This window comes from Telmatherina bonti (assembly GCF_933228915.1).
Source record: "Telmatherina bonti genome assembly, chromosome: 17".
Taxonomy (NCBI): Eukaryota; Metazoa; Chordata; class Actinopteri; order Atheriniformes; family Telmatherinidae; genus Telmatherina; species Telmatherina bonti.
The window spans coordinates 12,286,435-12,304,079 of NC_136615.1; the positions used below are offsets into that span (position 1 = coordinate 12,286,435).

At 38.3% G+C, this 17,645-nt stretch overlaps 1 protein-coding gene across 7 annotated transcripts in view; it reads left to right on the top strand.

Annotated features, from left to right (window-relative positions):
• The window catches only part of fcho2 (FCH and mu domain containing endocytic adaptor 2), a 45,892-nt gene that overhangs the window by 14,126 nt on the left and 14,121 nt on the right, over nt 1-17,645 (top strand). For all 7 annotated transcript variants that reach the window (XM_079256470.1, XM_079256471.1, XM_079256473.1 and 4 more), the window contains exons 5-17: nt 1,304-1,456; nt 1,675-1,779; nt 2,599-2,697; nt 7,771-7,867; nt 10,902-10,946; nt 11,040-11,109; nt 11,203-11,227; nt 11,465-11,521; nt 12,352-12,409; nt 12,557-12,732; nt 15,200-15,224; nt 17,177-17,216; nt 17,343-17,428. In XM_079256470.1, coding sequence (XP_079112596.1) covers nt 1,304-1,456; nt 1,675-1,779; nt 2,599-2,697; nt 7,771-7,867; nt 10,902-10,946; nt 11,040-11,109; nt 11,203-11,227; nt 11,465-11,521; nt 12,352-12,409; nt 12,557-12,732; nt 15,200-15,224; nt 17,177-17,216; nt 17,343-17,428 — 1,036 coding nt within the window. The remainder of the gene's footprint in view (nt 1-1,303; nt 1,457-1,674; nt 1,780-2,598; nt 2,698-7,770; nt 7,868-10,901; nt 10,947-11,039; nt 11,110-11,202; nt 11,228-11,464; nt 11,522-12,351; nt 12,410-12,556; nt 12,733-15,199; nt 15,225-17,176; nt 17,217-17,342; nt 17,429-17,645) is intronic.

Genomic DNA, 17,645 nt, shown 5'->3' on the forward strand with positions numbered 1-17,645 from the left:
TATATATATATATATGTATATATATATATATATATATATATATATATATATGTGTATATATATATATATATATATATATATATATATATATATATATATGTATATATATATATATATATATATATTTATCTGACCAAAAACTTCCCAAATCTTAACTCATAAAACTTGACAAATATGATGTATCACTATTAAGTCCAAACATATGCTGTAGATTTTGACACTTGATTTTAAAATTCACACCCAGAATTGTTCTCACTCCATCCTGGTTTTTCATGATTTTTGGCATTTATTGTCGATACATGGCTTCTTCTTTATCAGGTTTATGTCGGGTGTGGGAGATTGGGGTGGGGTTTGGCTGGCTCCTATTGAAATGTTAAAGCCTCGACATAAGTTACTTTTTCTTTAATAGTTTTTCTGCTATTCCAAGTGGTTTTCCGCTCCAGTTTTTAATTGTTGAGCAGAAGCAGCAGACCACAGCATACACAAGAAGCATGAAAAAGTTATGTTTTCTCAAATAACAATGCAGTCTTTTGAGGTTTTCCTTTGAGGTTTCTTTCTTTCTATTTTCTACACCTCACCCTTCTGTCATTGCGGAGCAACTTTATCAGCCTATTTTTCATGCATGAAGTCACAAAACACAAACTCATATAGTTGCACAGGATTAGTGGTGTTGTCTTAAAGCTTTTGACATGACAAAAAAAGACAGTTCTTCCTCACACTCCATGTTCTTTTCTGGTTAATGTTTCTCCAGTGATGTCCAAACACATGATCTGTTTAAAAAGTGTGAATAACCAAATGTATATTTTGCCCTGTGGAGATGCTTACATTATATTTTAAGTATGTCATAGCTGAGACAAGAGTTGATGATGCTGATAGTTAAACGACACAATCAACTCAGCGTACTGTGTGGTCACTGTAATTGTAAGCAATTACCGTGTTTATACATCTCTTTTTATGTCCTTTTAATGTTTGGAGCTGATATGAAGGGCTCTGCATTCAGATCAAATGGTGACTTGTATACATTTTTTAATAGCTGTTATATAGTTTTAATTGCTCCCCGCTGTGCCTTGCCAAGGGTCTGTGTCACATGCGTGAGAATGAACCGGAGAAGCTGATGTAGTATTTTACTAGCGCCATAAAAGGCCTCTGTCTACTTTTTTTTTTTTCTCAAACTCTCATAATAAACAAAGGCTGTTCCAGGACAAGTGTTGTCTGTTTATTATGAGGAGGTGCAATGGGTGAGACTTGCACATATTGTTTGGGTTGTTAAATGAGTTAATTAACAAGACGTGCATGCTTTAAGATAAAAGAAGAAGTGGCACCAACCCTGGAAGCCGTCCAGAGCATCCAGACCATCTCTCAGGCGCTTCAAAAGTCCAAGGAGAATTACAATGCCAAAACGGTGGAGCAGGAACGTCTCCGCAAAGAAGGGGCCACCCAGAGAGATGTGGACAAGGTGGGAGGTCAAACTCACACATACATGCACACCAATGCAATCACGGTATGCTAAAAAGGTATGACGAAATGTGTCAATGCTTAATTCTAGACAGAAACATTTAAACCTGGAAGCTTCTTGTCTTTAGATGTTTAGTGGAGATCTGTTTTTATGATGGTATTTTTTTTTACTTTTACAGAAAAATGGAAAGTCATTGTCTACTTGTTTACACTTTACAGGCTGGAGTGAAAGCCAAAAAAGCCACAGAGGCTTACAAATCCTACGTGGAGAAATATGCCACAGCCAAGTCTGAGTTTGAACAGAAGATGGCAGAAACTGCGCAGGTATCATAAAACTTGACTGACTTTCCCTTTTCCGTGTGCTCTGACAAACCCTGCTTATTGTCTGTCGTTGTGGTATGCAACACTTTGTGTAATCCACCAGTTCGGTGCGCGCCTGTTCCACATTTCGTGGCCTGTATCATCTCCAGATTGTGTTTTTTCCTCCGTAATGGAATCGTTATGGAAAACCCTAATTGGATCCATCTGAAAGGCTGATTAGATAAACTCCAAATTAAAATCAGATCAACAGAATTTCCCGTTAGTCCAGCGTTTTGTTTTCCCCTGAAGAAAGCGGCATTGTAGCTCTGCTTCCCTAGGATCGGTCTACGGCTCATCTCCCATGCCGCACATGCGGACATATATTATAAACACTGAACACATGTGCTTTCTGACATCATCTTGGCTTCTACATGTGTGTTCTCTTTGTTTGAGCATGTCAGCATGCGAGTATCTAACTAGTAAAAGACTGGGATGGTATAGTTTTTAAGGGAGTGTTGTTCTGTGATGGTTAAAACTAATCTTCACTTGATTATTATGTCATTAATGCCTTCAAATACCTTGCAGTGTCCATCAGCGTATATCATGACGAGAAATAACATCTCATGTAAGCTCCTCTATCTATCTGTGTGGTTGCCACAGACCACCCATACTGGCAGATATGGCTTCCTAATAACAAAATGGAAAAGTTCCTTGACCGCGTTTTCTTGTCAGTTTAGTAAGACAGACACAAGGATGCAAATGTGTCGGCATGCAGTTACTTTGCCTTCAATTGACTGATTTGTTGCATTGCAGCACCGTAAATATCATCAATCTGTGTTCCAGAGATTCCAAGACATTGAAGAAAACCACATTCTCCATATGAAGGAGATAATTCACTCCTACTCACAGTCTGTGGACGAAACGCACATCCAGATTGGGGAGGTAAGCGTGTCTACGCACATGCGCACATACGTCCTCTCAGACATTCCTGTGGGTGGAGTAGGTGTCTTTGTTGACCTGAGCCTGTGCTCACTGGGTTCGCTGCGTGTCATATCAATTAGTGTCATCTTTGATCTCACTAATCATTTAACTGAGAAGCAGGAAATGCTCCATTCATCCTTTTATGCCAAGCAATTAGAAACTGATCAAAACTCCCTCTCGGCCTATTGAAAGCACCTCCAGAAGTGCAGTTACTTGCCAGATCTGGTGTCTGAGACTCAGAAGTTCTCCAATGGTCTCATTGTCTTTAGAAAAGTGTGTTTAGGTTTGAGAAAATTGCATCAAGTCCAGTTGTGAAGTCTTTCAAACATCATTCAGAACAACATTAGTCAGTTTTTAATGTTAACCAGAGATTTCTTTTCATTTATTTATTTAGCAATCATACTTACTATTGCCCCAAAGAATAAATCAAGACTAACTACAGCCTGCTGCTCTGTTCTATTAGTCTGCAGCTTCACTGCACTTTGCTTCTTGATGCCTGTAGGGGGCGACACAGCTCCACCAAATAAACTCAGTCTTGCCTTTATTGTGGTAAGTTTGCAAGAATGATGTGTGGCAGGAAACTGCCTCTGAGCTTCAGATGCTGCTTGGATAAGCAGCTTGTTAGACTTTCTAAACCAGAAATTCTTGAGGTGTCTGAGATATTGTGGTTCAATGATAAATAAAACATTAGGAGCACCATTATTTGATTAAGTTTGGAGGAGGAAGGAGGCAGAGGGAAGAGGCTCTGCCTGCCAGCTTTCTTAATGATGAAGACGTTTGCCTGCATTTTTGTTTCAAATGTAAACCACATGCTCCCGTATTTAGCCCTCCATGTGCAGCTCTGTAGTTGCCTTGTCAGGAATCATTTTATTGATATTCATGCAACCCTTCAATTTAACCTCTATTTTCATTCAGTCATAGCAGCAATGTGCATTGGCTTAAAAACAAACAAAAAATGGATGGGAAGAGGTGTTAGGCATTAGAAATGTAGTTTTACAGTTATTGTTACAAGAATAATTATATGATAGAATATGGATAAACAATAACAAATGTTTAATGAGGCAAAATAATTTTTTATCTCCCTCAGTAGATAATATATAATTATCAACAGTAGAAGGAATTAGGCAGCAGAGTTAGAAAGAGAAACTAATTGCTTGGCCTCATAATTAAAGATTAAGTGTTAGTCAAAACTATAACCTGTATTCAGTGATCAATAAAGCCCCACCTGATTATTTACTAAGCTGTTGAGCTTTCAATCCAGGCACATTTGTGTCAGTCAACTTATTGATCAGTTTGTGATTGCATTTAACTCAGGGCAGCAGCATCATCAGTGTAAATATTGTTGGTCCTGCCTCACGTGTACCAGATAAGGTTAATTTGGGAAAATCAGAATAATTTGTCATTTTTGAGATCTTTGGGGAACACTTGTGTGTGTGTCTATCTATCTATCTATCTATCTACACACACACACACACACACACACACACACATATATATATATATATATATATATATATATATATATATATATATATATATATATATATATATATATATATATATATATATAGTACCAGTCATAAGTTTCCCATTCGATTTAATGGGAAAGTGTGTCCAAACATTTGACTGGTAGTGTATATATAAGCATGGTAAAGCAGAACAGCACCTTATGAAGGAAAGTAATTTATTTCTGAGCAGAGCGAGGTGTAAACTGCTGTTCTCTGTTTAGTGGAATGAAAGTCGTGCAGAGGCAGGTGTGCCTGTCAGGGTGCGTGCTGTGTTTGTTTTTGTAAGTGAGCATTTGGGTGTGAGCGGGAATACCTTCAAGGCAGATGCATGTTTTTGAGCATGTGGGCCAGAGTCTCAGAGGGATGAGGTCTTTCTCTCAGTGTGTGTGTGGGTGTATGTGTGTGCATGTATGTGTATAGGATGAATGGACCAGGCAGGTCGATGACATTAGTGGCCGCCATCATAGCAGCAGCACCTGACAGATTGCGTGTGCTGCACTGAGCATGCTTCCTCACCGTGGCAACCTCCCCGCCGCTTCACCGTCATCACTCCCACCCCTCCCCCAACATCCTCTGCTGCCAGGACATAGAAGGCTAATGCACTCCACTTCACCACTGGGGCTCAGGGGGTGGGGGTTAGGCAGACATACATGTGTGTGCGTGTTTCTTTGATAATGGAGTCACTCTGCGCTTACAGTATCACGCACATCTAAATGGTTTGTTGAGATGGCACAATCAGCCACTGTTCTTCATCTACGTGCCTATACATAGCCCCATCCCCACCCCCCACTAAACACACTGACATCAAAAATAAACAAGCAAACAAACGTTGACCCTCATCTGATCGTGCCCATGGGCTGAGAGTGCCAGTAACAATTACAGTAGACTGACAGTGAAGTTCAGTGTGTTTTCACACATCAAACATGCAAGATAAATGTTATAAATATTAACTAAAAGGCTGAGAAGCTCAAGTTAAACTGCATATAATTGCATCTATTTCTGATTCCATGACGCATCCCTCAGAAAGAGGAGATACTAACTCTGCTTTCTGGGAAGTATTCATACGGCTGGCTTAAAGGGCTGGGGATAGTCAGACTCCATTTCCCTCTGCAATAAACAGATTTTTATATTTTATGCTTCATCAGTCAATAAGAGTAAATTATATTATATTCCAATTTACAAAGAAAATCTATTAACTGGTTGAACACAGTGGTTGGAAGATGAGACATAAATTTGGGTTGGAATTACATCGCTTGCATTGCATAAAAGTTTTTAAACTGAAACCTACCTTTCTTTCTCAGCTATCTTGGAGGTTTTATACAGTTCACACTCGGAAAACAAAGTATGTAGTTGTACCTTTCGGTATTTCAGCGATTGCCACTATGGTGATGCCTCTTAAAGGTGTTCCTGTCATACCTTCAACAGTGGATCGTTAATTGTATCCTTGTAGTTTGTATCCTATTAAGACCAATTTTGTTAAATTAGAGTTGAAGACAACCTCCAGAGGTACAATACTGCCACCACAGCAGTACCTTTTAGGGTCGTACCCCACTGAGAATCCTTTGTACCTCTAAAAGTAAAATTAAGTGTTTTATTCTTGGAGTGTAGGATCAGAAAAAGACACAACAGAAATACTAATAGGTCAAAATAGTGTCAATAGTGCTATAACCACAGCTAAATATTGCATGTATTTGTTTGAAAATGCAGCGATTTAAGTGGTTAAATAAAGGATTTTTGTAGTCAATCACCCGAGCATTGACAAAATACATGTTGTTGGAAAGGCTTGGTTTCAAAACACCTCACATAAATCACATAAACTCATTTAAAAAGCAGAAATGAGTGAGAGAAAATATTGAGGCATTTTTTAAACAACCGGCAAGCCATCATAATTGTGATCAAATGCTGAACTTGATACTTCAGAAGAGCAGCTCACAACTAGAATGATGCTGTGATTGCTCCATTTATTTTTTATTGTTAATTGTAATCTCTGTAAAGCCGCCCTAAACCAAGAAAACTAGCCTGAAGCTTGAATTTGCAGTGTCTAAGATAAGATTTACCTACATATTCCAGTCTTCATCAGTACTTATAGATGGAACAATATTATATTAGTCACATGATCAACACTAAATCACTGTATATTCTCTATTCCTTTTACCGTATTTATCATAATGTGTGGAGGTCTGGGGTAACTATATGCACATTGCAGAAAAAAGCTGTAAGGATCATTAACAAAGTAGTATTTTGAGAACACACAAACCCACTTTTTATAAGATCACATGAATTAAAGTTCATGGACTTGATTCATTTTAAAACAGCGCAAATATTGTACAAAGCAAGAAATAATTTACCGCCAAAAATATTCAGAGAATGTTCACAGAAAGAGAAGGAAATTATAATTTAAGGGGAAAGCTACAATTAAGAAAGCAAAAAGTAAGAACAACAATGAAAAATATGTGCATATCAAGCTGTGGGGTGACTTTGTGGAACAAGCTGGATAAAGAGTTAAAGCAAAGCATAAACATTAATATATTCAAAAAGAGGTATAAAAATTTCATTTTGAAAAAGTACGTGGATGAGGGATAAAGATGAAAAAATGATATGAGGAATATTATAAGTAGATGGATATTTATGTAATATTTGTAGATATGGCTGTAAGTACATGTATGTGGTATATCTGTGTGGATGTGTTTATATGAATGGAGGTATATGGAAATGTGTGTGTAAGTGTAAATATGTAAATGTAAATGTAGATAGTAAATTGAATAAGTATGTTGTGACGTGCAGTGACAGAATGGAAAACTAGATGAGTAGAAAGGGGTGGGAATACCACATAAGTGTACACTTCTTCCCACTCCTTTTATATCACAAATTTATTTAATTATCAAATTGATGAGGAATTATTATTATTGTTATCAATGTTAATATTTGTGATTATTATTATTATTTTCTTAATTAGTATGTATATGTATGTGTATACGTGTGTGTATGTACATATGTATGTATAGGTATGTACGTATATTTTTCTTTTCTTATTTTCTTTCATTTGTTGGAAACAAAAAAACTAACTAACACACAAATTATATTTATATAAATATTTATATCTAAATTTATAATATTATGCACTTGCAGAGGTTTAAAGCTGCATCTGTTAAAATCCATTTACAGACACCTACCACACAAAATGTGGTACAATTGTGTCTTCAGGGGCTTATGTTATATAGAAAACAGACAATCAGACAGACTCAAAAGCGAAAGCAATACTAAGCTAATACCAAGCTCTTAAAATCATTAGATTATCATCACAGCAGTAGTTATAGTTTGAATAAACAAGGCATTTTTTAGCAGCTTTGCAATACAAGTTTATATTTGTCAAATAATGACAGGTGGCAAACCTGTGACTATGTCATGAATGAAACCCTGATAACAGTGAAAGTCAGTCAGTTGAGCCAAAATGTGGTCTTTCAGGCTAATATGTTGAACTAATTCACGTGTTTTAATTTCGCGTGTTTTCCTCTAAACTCTGTAGGTCCACAATGAATTTGTGAGGAACATAGAAAATACGTCGGTGGAGAGTTTAATACAGAAACTATCTGAGAGCAAAGGAACGGGAAAGGAGAGGCCAGGTAAGCCGCCAGAATCACTTCAGTGTTTGATGTTTGTCTGTGTCTGTCCTGAGTGTCAACAAATTCTGTCTAAGTGTTCAAGCTTTCTGCCTGATCCTGCTTTGAGTAGTGGGGAGGGGTGTATAGAGAGGGGCAATTAGAAGTAAAAGAGGGCCATCAGAGGCAATCATAGTAATCTGCTGTAAAGGAAGGCCGGCTTGACATTCCAGTAAGCATGTGACAAACACGGCTTTGCTGTGCTTGTAGACTAAGCAGGCGTAACCAACTTTTTCGAAGAGGTCAGAGCTCAACAGTGACTCTTGCGTAAACTTTGCCATGCTGCTATAATCAAGGGAATACTCCTCAGACTACTTTGGCTCTACCCCCCCCCCCCCCCCCCCCCCCCTCACCTTCCTGTTTTCCACACACCCACAAATCCATATCTGTGATGCTAGTCTGAGCAAATTAAAGGATGTAAAGAGAAATCAATGACTCAGCAGCCCCCTGTACTTGTACTACATTACGTCAGGTCACGAGCATTAAGGGTTCACCTCCACTGTGTTTGTGTGTACACAAATAGTGACCCCTGTGTCCAAACACTGCATCCAACGAGTGGTGGCCTTCATTTGTTTGGACATCAGAATTAATTGAGGTTGAAAAAACGGTCAGAAAATTCCTCCCGTATCAAGCTGTTCATTAGGGATTGCAAAGCAGCTCCGGCCCTGTCAGAAAAATAACCTGTCTGTCCCCTGATGAAATAGCTGAACGGATGGCCGGTCCAGGGCCTTTGGAGAGAGAGAGAGGTTGAATAAACTTTCTATTGCGGAAACAATCCCAAAGTGACACGCTGCGAGGCAGGGGGGTTCGGAGTGTTCAACGATATCCAGCTGAGCTGTCAACTGGCTGTGAGCCAGACACGCAAACCCCCTCCGCCCCTCTTCCACTCCCAGTGCCATGTGAAGCATATGCAATTTAAAAAAAAAAAACAAAAAAAAAAAAAAAAAAAAAAACATTTTCCCCTCATGCGTGTCTGCTTGCTTCCCTCACAGAGAGCAGAAAGAAAAGAAACATCTTCCCCTGTATAAACACAGTCGTCTGTCTGTTTGGGAGATGTTTAAACAGTTCCTAATGTCTGTCCAGATTTCCGTAATATTCGCATGTGTGCCGTTGGTGAGCATAAATGTTGTCAGATGCAATTGCAGGATGCTAGCGGCAAAGGGTTCCTGCTCCGCCTGGGTCTTCTTTAGATTTTCCAGTCATTCTTCCACTTGTGGGACCTTTTGTTATACCTTTGTTTGACAAATCTCGCAGCGGATGCAATAATGAAAAATGATGTCATGTGAGCACAGATGTATCCAAAGTATTTGCGTCTGTTTATTTGTCTCTGCTGCGCCTGAACGGGAATGATGAAACTATAGTGTCCGTGTCCGTCCCACTCGCTGCAGTGACACAGAGTTCTTGAATGAGCATGCTGATTTTGTTTTGATTGGCATGAAACTCCCTCCACGTTTGTTCGTGCTGCCATTGTGTATTCGCCAGTGGTGAAGAGGCCGGATATTGCACAGTAGAGTAGATCGGTCATTGGTGTACTTTATCCACTTCACTTGGCGTGATGCATGCCTCTCGTGACTCGCCGCTTCCCTGCGCTTCACTCAGCATTGCACACGCCAAACAATGCATCAATTCTGCTCGCGACTGGCATCCTCTGGGGACACCACATTGAACCACTGCTGCTGTATACATTTTGAGTTAAAATATCATTAGCTTTGTTGTTTTCAGGTCAAGTCGTGTCAGTGTAGCTGGAGTAATGCCGCAGGGGCTCTGCCCCATCTTTCTGCCTCTGTCTGTGTCACTCTCCTGCTCATCTCGCTGCTTAGCTTTTGAACTATAAAGCATGCAGAGTATCTGTATATGTCTGGTCTGATTGGAGACACAGACTGCACGTCTTCCCGTGATTCAGCGACGTAGCTGCAGCACCAGTGAAGCTGCAGCGTAAATGCAAAGCACACTAATTACACGAAGGTCAATGCTCTTAGTTTGTTTCATTCTATAGTGGAGGTGTCTGGCTTTTAAGCACACCAGCAGCACAAAATGAAGCAAGAAGCCTCCGTGTCTCCTGAATCATCCTGGATCCACATCGCATGTCTTGCCTCAAGTTGTCTTGCAACTTTTAGCATAAGAGTTTGTGCGAGCTTGTTTCTGCCACCGCTCTTTGGAAAAGCCTCAATAAATATTTCTGAAGTGGCACATGAAGCGTGACAGTGAAGTGCGGTGCCTTGGGGGTAAACATGCATAATTAATGGGCATTAAATTAAGTGTAAACTTAGTTGTTTTTGGCAGTTTTCTCGTCTTGTGATTGATGTACTTGAATAGCCAAAAGAAATGTTGTTTTATGCTAATGTAAAGTCATGGCTGGTTGTGCTCAGAGTGATATTATGACTATCAGTTGGAAGAGATGATAATTCATCTGTAAGTCAGTGTGCCTAAAATTGAGATTGTTTGTTTCGAGTCTTTACCTTTTTTTTTTTTTTCCTGGGAATTGTTTGCATACCACAAAAAAGAAGAAAAAAAGGCTTTTCTTAAGCCAGAGGGACAGATTTGTCCATGTGGCTTTAAACACTTTGCTGCATGTAATCATGGGCTTTTTTGTCTTACTGTAATAGGGTTATAAGATTTGCATGTCTCATGTTGGTCAGTTAAGTTCCACGCCTTCACGCCTGCAGTTTGCCGTGTATGCCACGACTGCATTTTGCCTTCAGAATCAACACATACAATCTTAGTGCTTTGTCACCAGGAGGGACGATCACGTCTCTGTGAGGGCCACCAGACAAACAGTTGACTCTGCTATTGACCCTGTCTGCCCTCTGGGACCGGCCCTGTTTGCACACACATTCTGCACGGCACGCCAGACTGCATGTTGTGTGATAGTGCTTTCTGTGTGTGTCTGTGTGTGTGTGTGACGATTGCGTGATGCACGTTCATAGCATTCGCAGTAGTGGGTCATTGACCCTTTCTGTGCCAAATGAACCTAAATGAATTTCTTTGCTCTCATTAGGACCCATCGAGTTTGAGGAGTGCAATGCAGCTATTGCAACAGAAGGTGGGTTTCTAAGCAATATTTGCAATTAAAGGAATGTAAGTTGTGACGTTAACAAATCTAATCTCTCTAAAATGCTTTTCGTTCGGTTTTAAGGAGCCAAACCCAGAAAGAGAAAACCATTTGGCATTCCAGTTCGAAGGAAAGAGAAGGACACAGACTCCACGTGGGTGACAACTTCAGTCACAACCCAATATATCACATTTTTTAACTCCATATGTGTAAATTTTTCATCACCATGTCCTTTTTTGACTTCCAGGGAGTCTACAGAAGTTGAAGCTGCTGTGAGTATAATTTTTGTCTAACATAGTGGCTGCATTGTTCGAGCTGACTCCTTTGGAGCTGTTTTATACTGGATAGCTGGGTTATTGACTTCAGGAGGTGGACAAGACTTGTTGTTCAGTTTATTCTGCTCTGCATTTTGCTGCTTAACACGTGACTCTTGTTTGTTCTCTCTGTTTGTTCAAGTTTGTTTTGAAGATTTGCTCATTCATTCATTTTCTCTCTGTTTGTGCGTGTAGAACACAGCCAATGGTGCTCCCCCTGGATATTATGGGTCCATAGACATCCAGAATGCTGTAAGCAAGCTAATAACATTACACCTGCCAATAAACACACATACATACATACACACATGCAGTAAATAGTAACATGCAGATTTTTTTAGCAGAACACTGGAAGTAAATGTTTTGTATTTGCTTTAAAATGTATTAAAAATAATGTAAGAGGGGATTTACACAATTTAATCAACCTTGGGCAAATTATTTAATTTATTTATTAAAATATGAAATTGCATTTATTACTTTTGTTATTAATATTGTTTTGTTTGTTTTGTAATATTTGAGCAATAAAAATGAAACATTGTACTACTAAGCCTTTGATGATTGCATCAGTTCAGTTGAGTAAAAGCTGTGTAAGATGATTAAATTAATCAATATTCATTTTGCAATCATGTAGATAAAATAAAAGCAAGTGATTGTTTTGCTTTTATTCAAAATCCAAGCAATAAATAAGAGATGGTTTGTCCACAAACTATTCAGTAACTTGATCTTCATTTTCCTGTAGTTTGAAACAAATTTTTGTGTAATTTAAGCAGTGAATTTAAACAGGTTTTACTCATTAAAATGTTTTGGGTTTTTTTTTTTTGTTTTTTTAACCAGTATTTGATAAATATTCTCTAAATTGTACATTGTTTTGCTCTGTAAATTCTGATGTGATCTGATATTTGCTAATGTGTAAAATAAATATTAAAGTTATTATTTAGCTGCTTTAAAATTAGATGAGAAACACACACACACACACACACACACACACACACACACACACACACACACACACACACTTAGTTCAACTTTGTGATCTGATCAAGCATATTGATAAAATTGCTCTGTTCTTGTGTTTGTTGCAGAATGTTCCTCAAGTTGACGAGGAGGGTTTCTGTATCAGGCCAGAAGTAAATGAAAATGATATCCTTTTTTCACATGACAGGCTCGGTTTGGCACATTAGACCCACCTGTGGTCTCCAGGCGAAGCTAAAGACGACTGGACTAATCCATGATCTCTCTCTTTTATTCCCCCGCTTCGTATTTTCTTTCCTTAACATTGATGCTTACATGCCAAAGAAAATTCCTTTTATTCATCCAGCGACTCAGAGGATGAAGACGAGCCCAGGAAGTTTCACGTACAGATCAAGCCTGTGCAGCCAAACAATGGCACGCATCAGAACCGGGCAAATATTGACGAGCTCAAGGCTTCCATCGGAAATATCATCCTGTCGCCTTCGACCTCGGTATGACTTCATGACACCCTGAAAACACGGAATACTTCCAAAAAGAAACCTGTTGATATCTTGCTGTGGTGCAGCAGCGGTCTGCTCTGACGCTGCAACACTAGAGGGCAACAGGAGAATGTCTAACATCTGTCAGGGAGGAGGAAAACCGTTTAGCCTTAGACATACGCCATTAGTTGGCTTTTTTGTGAAGCTGATTTTATTTACATTAGACGCAATATGTCATGTCTAATTTAGCTTAAATGCCACACTGGTTTCTGATTCATTAAGGGTCCTGTTCACACTCTTTTCTTGTTTTGTTTTTGCTCAGAATTTGGTTTCATGTCAAACAACTTTAAGTTGGATCAGTTTTTATTTTCTTACTCTTTAAAGACAAATATTAAGAGCTCAGGATCAAGTTCAGAGTTAAACATCTGATGATTTTGGCCTTTACGTTGGGCTCGCACACAAGTTCTCAGCTTTCTGTGCAGCTACTTTAGGGAGGTTTTTTTTTTTTTTTTTTTGCTTTTGCAGAATACACACACAAAACGCACACACACTCGTACATGCACACTGATCCAAATCTGGTCTGTGACCTCACTCTTGCAGGCCTTCATTCAGCTCCTTGTCCTCCACCATCATTCAATCTCTGAATCACACTTTGCTGTTCGATGAAAATAGCTGCAGTCATTAAAATTTAAAAACCACTACTGCTTGTGTGCACACATAACTCTGTGTATGTGTGTGTGTGTGTGTGTGTGTGTGTGTGTGTGTGTGTGTGTGTGTGTGTGTGCACTGAGCTGATGTTGTAGAGCAGCTGAGGGGGCATACCCGGTGTCACAAAGGAACTCTCCTGGGTTTTACTGAACTAATGTCACGGCATCTCCTCCTCAGCCTCTTCCTCTCTCTGCTTTCACTGCCTTTTTTTGTTTTTTTTGTGCTTTTGTTGTTTTTATTTTACCTCCTTATTTGAGGTATTCTACTAGAGCCCACTTGCTTTAGACAGAACTTTTCTGTGGTTTGTACATAAATTCTTTGTGGCGTTAGCTGCTTAGTTTATCCAAATTTTTTGCTTTTTTTCTCAAGGTGAAAAAATGATCAGTTTAACTTACAAGCTAAAAGATGATTTCTTTTTCAAGACCTAAGGATATGCTTCTTTTTATTTTTTATTATAAATATTTGACTTTGTTTGTTGCAGCTTAGCTTTGGGTGTTTCTTCATTCAAAACCACAAGAACTTTCTCATCCTGAAAGTAACAAACATTCCCCCGTTGATTTGCAATTAAAAACCAGCCTTGTCATTAGCTAATATTTGCCTTCCTCTCTGTCTGCTCAGATTTGTGTCTTTGCCCCCCCCCCCCCCCCCCCCCCCCCCTATTTTACATTCATGGAGAAGTTTAAGAATTAAAGTTAAAACGTTCCTCCAAGGTGGTGCCGACTGTTGCATCATCTGGAGTGAATTATTGAGCGATGTTCTCTTTTTTTTTTTTTTTTTTCCCTCTCTGCTCATTTTTCTGTCTTTTTCATTTCTCCTCCTGTTTGCTTCTCTCTCCATGGTGTTCCCTTTATTGAAATAGCAATGGAAGTCGTGTGTGTATATATGTGTGTGTGTGTGTGTGGCCAGCAAGAGCAGTAATTGAACCCATTTGCCGCTTAGCGCCTGTGGGACTAAACCCCGGCCTCACAGCTCTACGGTGGTTAAACGTTTTGCTATGTTCCTTAAACCCATTTTGTTTCTTTTTCTCCCCCCTCCTCCCTTGACAAACCCCCTAACCTTTCTTCTTGTAAGAAATGGCTTTTTTATTAAAACTGATGCTCTTAGTTTCTCTCAGTTTGGCCGTCCTCTGGAGTATATCTTGCATATCTTGTGTTTCGCAGCAGGACGTGGCAGATTTATGTCTGGGGGAAAAAAAACGGCTCTGTGTAGGAAGTTGGTGAAGTGTTGAGGGCATGCTCTCTGTTGTCCCTAACTGATCGTTGCGTGGGCTTAGGTACACGCTTCTTTGCTGTTGAATTTTTCATCCTAAGTTTAATGTCTGGTATGCGAGAGTCCAGAGTAGTCCTGTGATTTACTGCCTTCAGCTCTGAAGTTGAAACTTCTCTCTACCACTGGGAATAATTAATAAAATTATTTTCAGCTCCTAAATGCATTCCTTTTGATTTTATATGAACATATACCTTTTTTTATGGGAATAATTTCAGGACCTGAGTTATAAAACCTATAAAAAAAAAACACATCTTGTGTAAAAGTGTGAGTTTGATAAGTTTGAGCTTAAACAGGTGGCACAGTTCCTCAGAGAAGATCAATGACCCATAAAATGGTGCATTCCACTTAGTAAAAAAGCATTTAAAATGCCTTGTGTGGAGAATTATCACATCTTTCAGCAGTCGTTTCTCTCTTTTTTAACAAATCTCTGGCAAATAACAGTCTAAAAATTCATTTTGGACCCTGTTGAGTAATTTATGTCTGTTTTTTGTTTTGTTTTTAGGGACAGATGCGGAGGAACCAGTCCAGTAAGTTTTTTTTTTTTTCTAAAAGAAAGAGGGGGTTCTTTTCAACCACATTTTTCTTGGCCCAGCTTGTTCATAAAGAGGTTGTCTCACAGAAAGAAACAGCAGAAGTTAAACCAAAATCAATATATTTACCAAAGAAAAGAAAAGATTTTCATTTCCTGTAAATGTGATTCTTCATGCATATTTTTCTTCATTGCTGGAATTAATGTTGTTTAATTAGCTCATTATATTTAACATGTTAGAGACACTCTCATGAAAACCTTAATGGAATTATTTAAAGATTGCACAAAACAGGCAGATTTGCCCTAAAAAAAACTTTTTAAACTTTTCAGCTGCTCCATTCAAAAGAAAAAAGTTATTTTCTATAAATAAGACATTAAAGGTTTTCAGAGAAAACGCATTTTATTGTCATTCAAGGAGTTTGGGATCTTTGCATTTTTGTTTTTTTCTCTTCCTATTTCCTTAAACATTTTTTTTTTGCAAAAAAACTTGCCAAATATAGCGACCAGTGAGGGTTATCTTGGCCTTTCGGGGCAGAAAATGAACAAAAACAATTTAAAGTTTAGTCCCATATTTTGTCTACAGGCAGGATGTTTTGAACCAAATTCTGGAGCTTTGTCTGCAGTGCCCTGCAGTTATTACCACAGCAAAAAGCAGCATGATAATTTAGTTTGATCATTTAAATCAGCACCACAGAGCACTGTCTAGTGTTTTACAATGTCAAATCTGCATACCAGCCGAAGCTATTAAATATTTTTTATTTAATGTTTCCTTTAGCTGGACAGATAGAAAACTTTTGCTTTCACTTAAATAAAATATTCAAATTATATTAACATTACTGTTTTTTTGTTGTTTTTTTTGTTTAGATATTTAAGCAGCTGAGTTATCCTGCAAAATCCTGAGTTACTGTGATTTTTTTTTTATTAATAATTTTTTTTTCTCTGTACAAATATTTATGAAACAAAATATAAAGCAAAATAAAAGTAATTCTTACTTTCTGAAACAATGACACAACTGAGGAAAAATGTACACAAACCAACTGGATTGATAGATGTATACTTTACATACGCTCAGGAATCACAGGAGTACCCACATTAAGCTCTAAGGCAAAGGGTGAGTATGTTTTCATTACCGTAGTTGGCCTCCAACCCTGCCTTCTCCTTCACCCCAAATATCTGCCACAGCCCTCAACCTTTCACGCAGCTTTTGCAGCCAGCCGACTCCAGCTAACATGACTGACACTGTGTCCTCTCACAACAAACTTTCACAGTCTCAGTTTGACAAATTTACTGACACTTGTTGCTTTAAATCTGTTTTTTTTTTTCCGGATTCATCTTCCTACCTGTGGTGCTTAAGTACAGCCTAAGATGATTATGTGGATATTTGAGATGAATAGTGACACTTTAAAAAGGGGTATAAAATAACAATCAATTGCTGATTTCTCTCTCTGTTTTTTCATTTAAGTTGTAAAATCACTGCAGCCCATGTTTTAAAGTGCTTCTGTCAGATAAAAACACAGTATAACTGTGTCTTAACCCTTTGCACATTATTTCTTGTAAATAAAGTTTTATTTTATGAGCTAGAAATAACAGATTTTGGCATTCATATCTGCTGTATTTATGCAAATATGCAGTGCCAGTTAAAAAAACAAAACAAAACAAAACATTTATTTCCTTTTCTTCTAAAGTCGGTGTTTTGTGTTTAAGGTACCTTGGACCAAAACAGGATTTTTATTTTTTTTTTAACATCTATGTTTAAAAGGTTTGTTTTAAAGTCATATTTAAGGACTTGAAACAAGCACATTAAAATAAACCCTTTCACCCTAGATGTTAAAAAAAAACAAAAAAAACATGTTTGTGTTTTTCGTGGGACTTTTCTTAAGTTTATGCTTTCAGTCATCTCCCTCTTTGTGCAAAAGTCTAAACTTTATGTTTGTGTTTCTTTCACCACAGGTGATGAATTAGCAAAGTCCAGAGTGCCACCATCATATGAGTGAGTCAAACATTCGTCCTTCATGCCTTTTCATTGCAATGTTTGTGATTTGTTTTTCCTTGTATCATATGTACTGCTTTTATTCTAATGTAACTAAGTTTGCTTGCTTCTCTCAAACTCCGGCAGACTGACTAATAATGACCTTCTGTCTCTGGACCCACTGAGCCCGACCGTGCAAGTTGGATCCGCCTCCTCTGTCTCATCGTCAGCAGGTAACCTCCATAGTCCAGGATTGTGCGCAGACATTTTCCTCCACTTTCAAAATGATCTTTGTCTTTCCTGTAGGTTATCAGACTTTATTAGAATGTTCAGAGTTTCTTGTTCAGGTTTTACTTTACAAATAAAACTATATGAACCAAACTTTAACTGTGCCGCATAATGGAGCAACATGTTAGCCCTACCCGTTGAGCCGTACAGTCGACCTTAGTT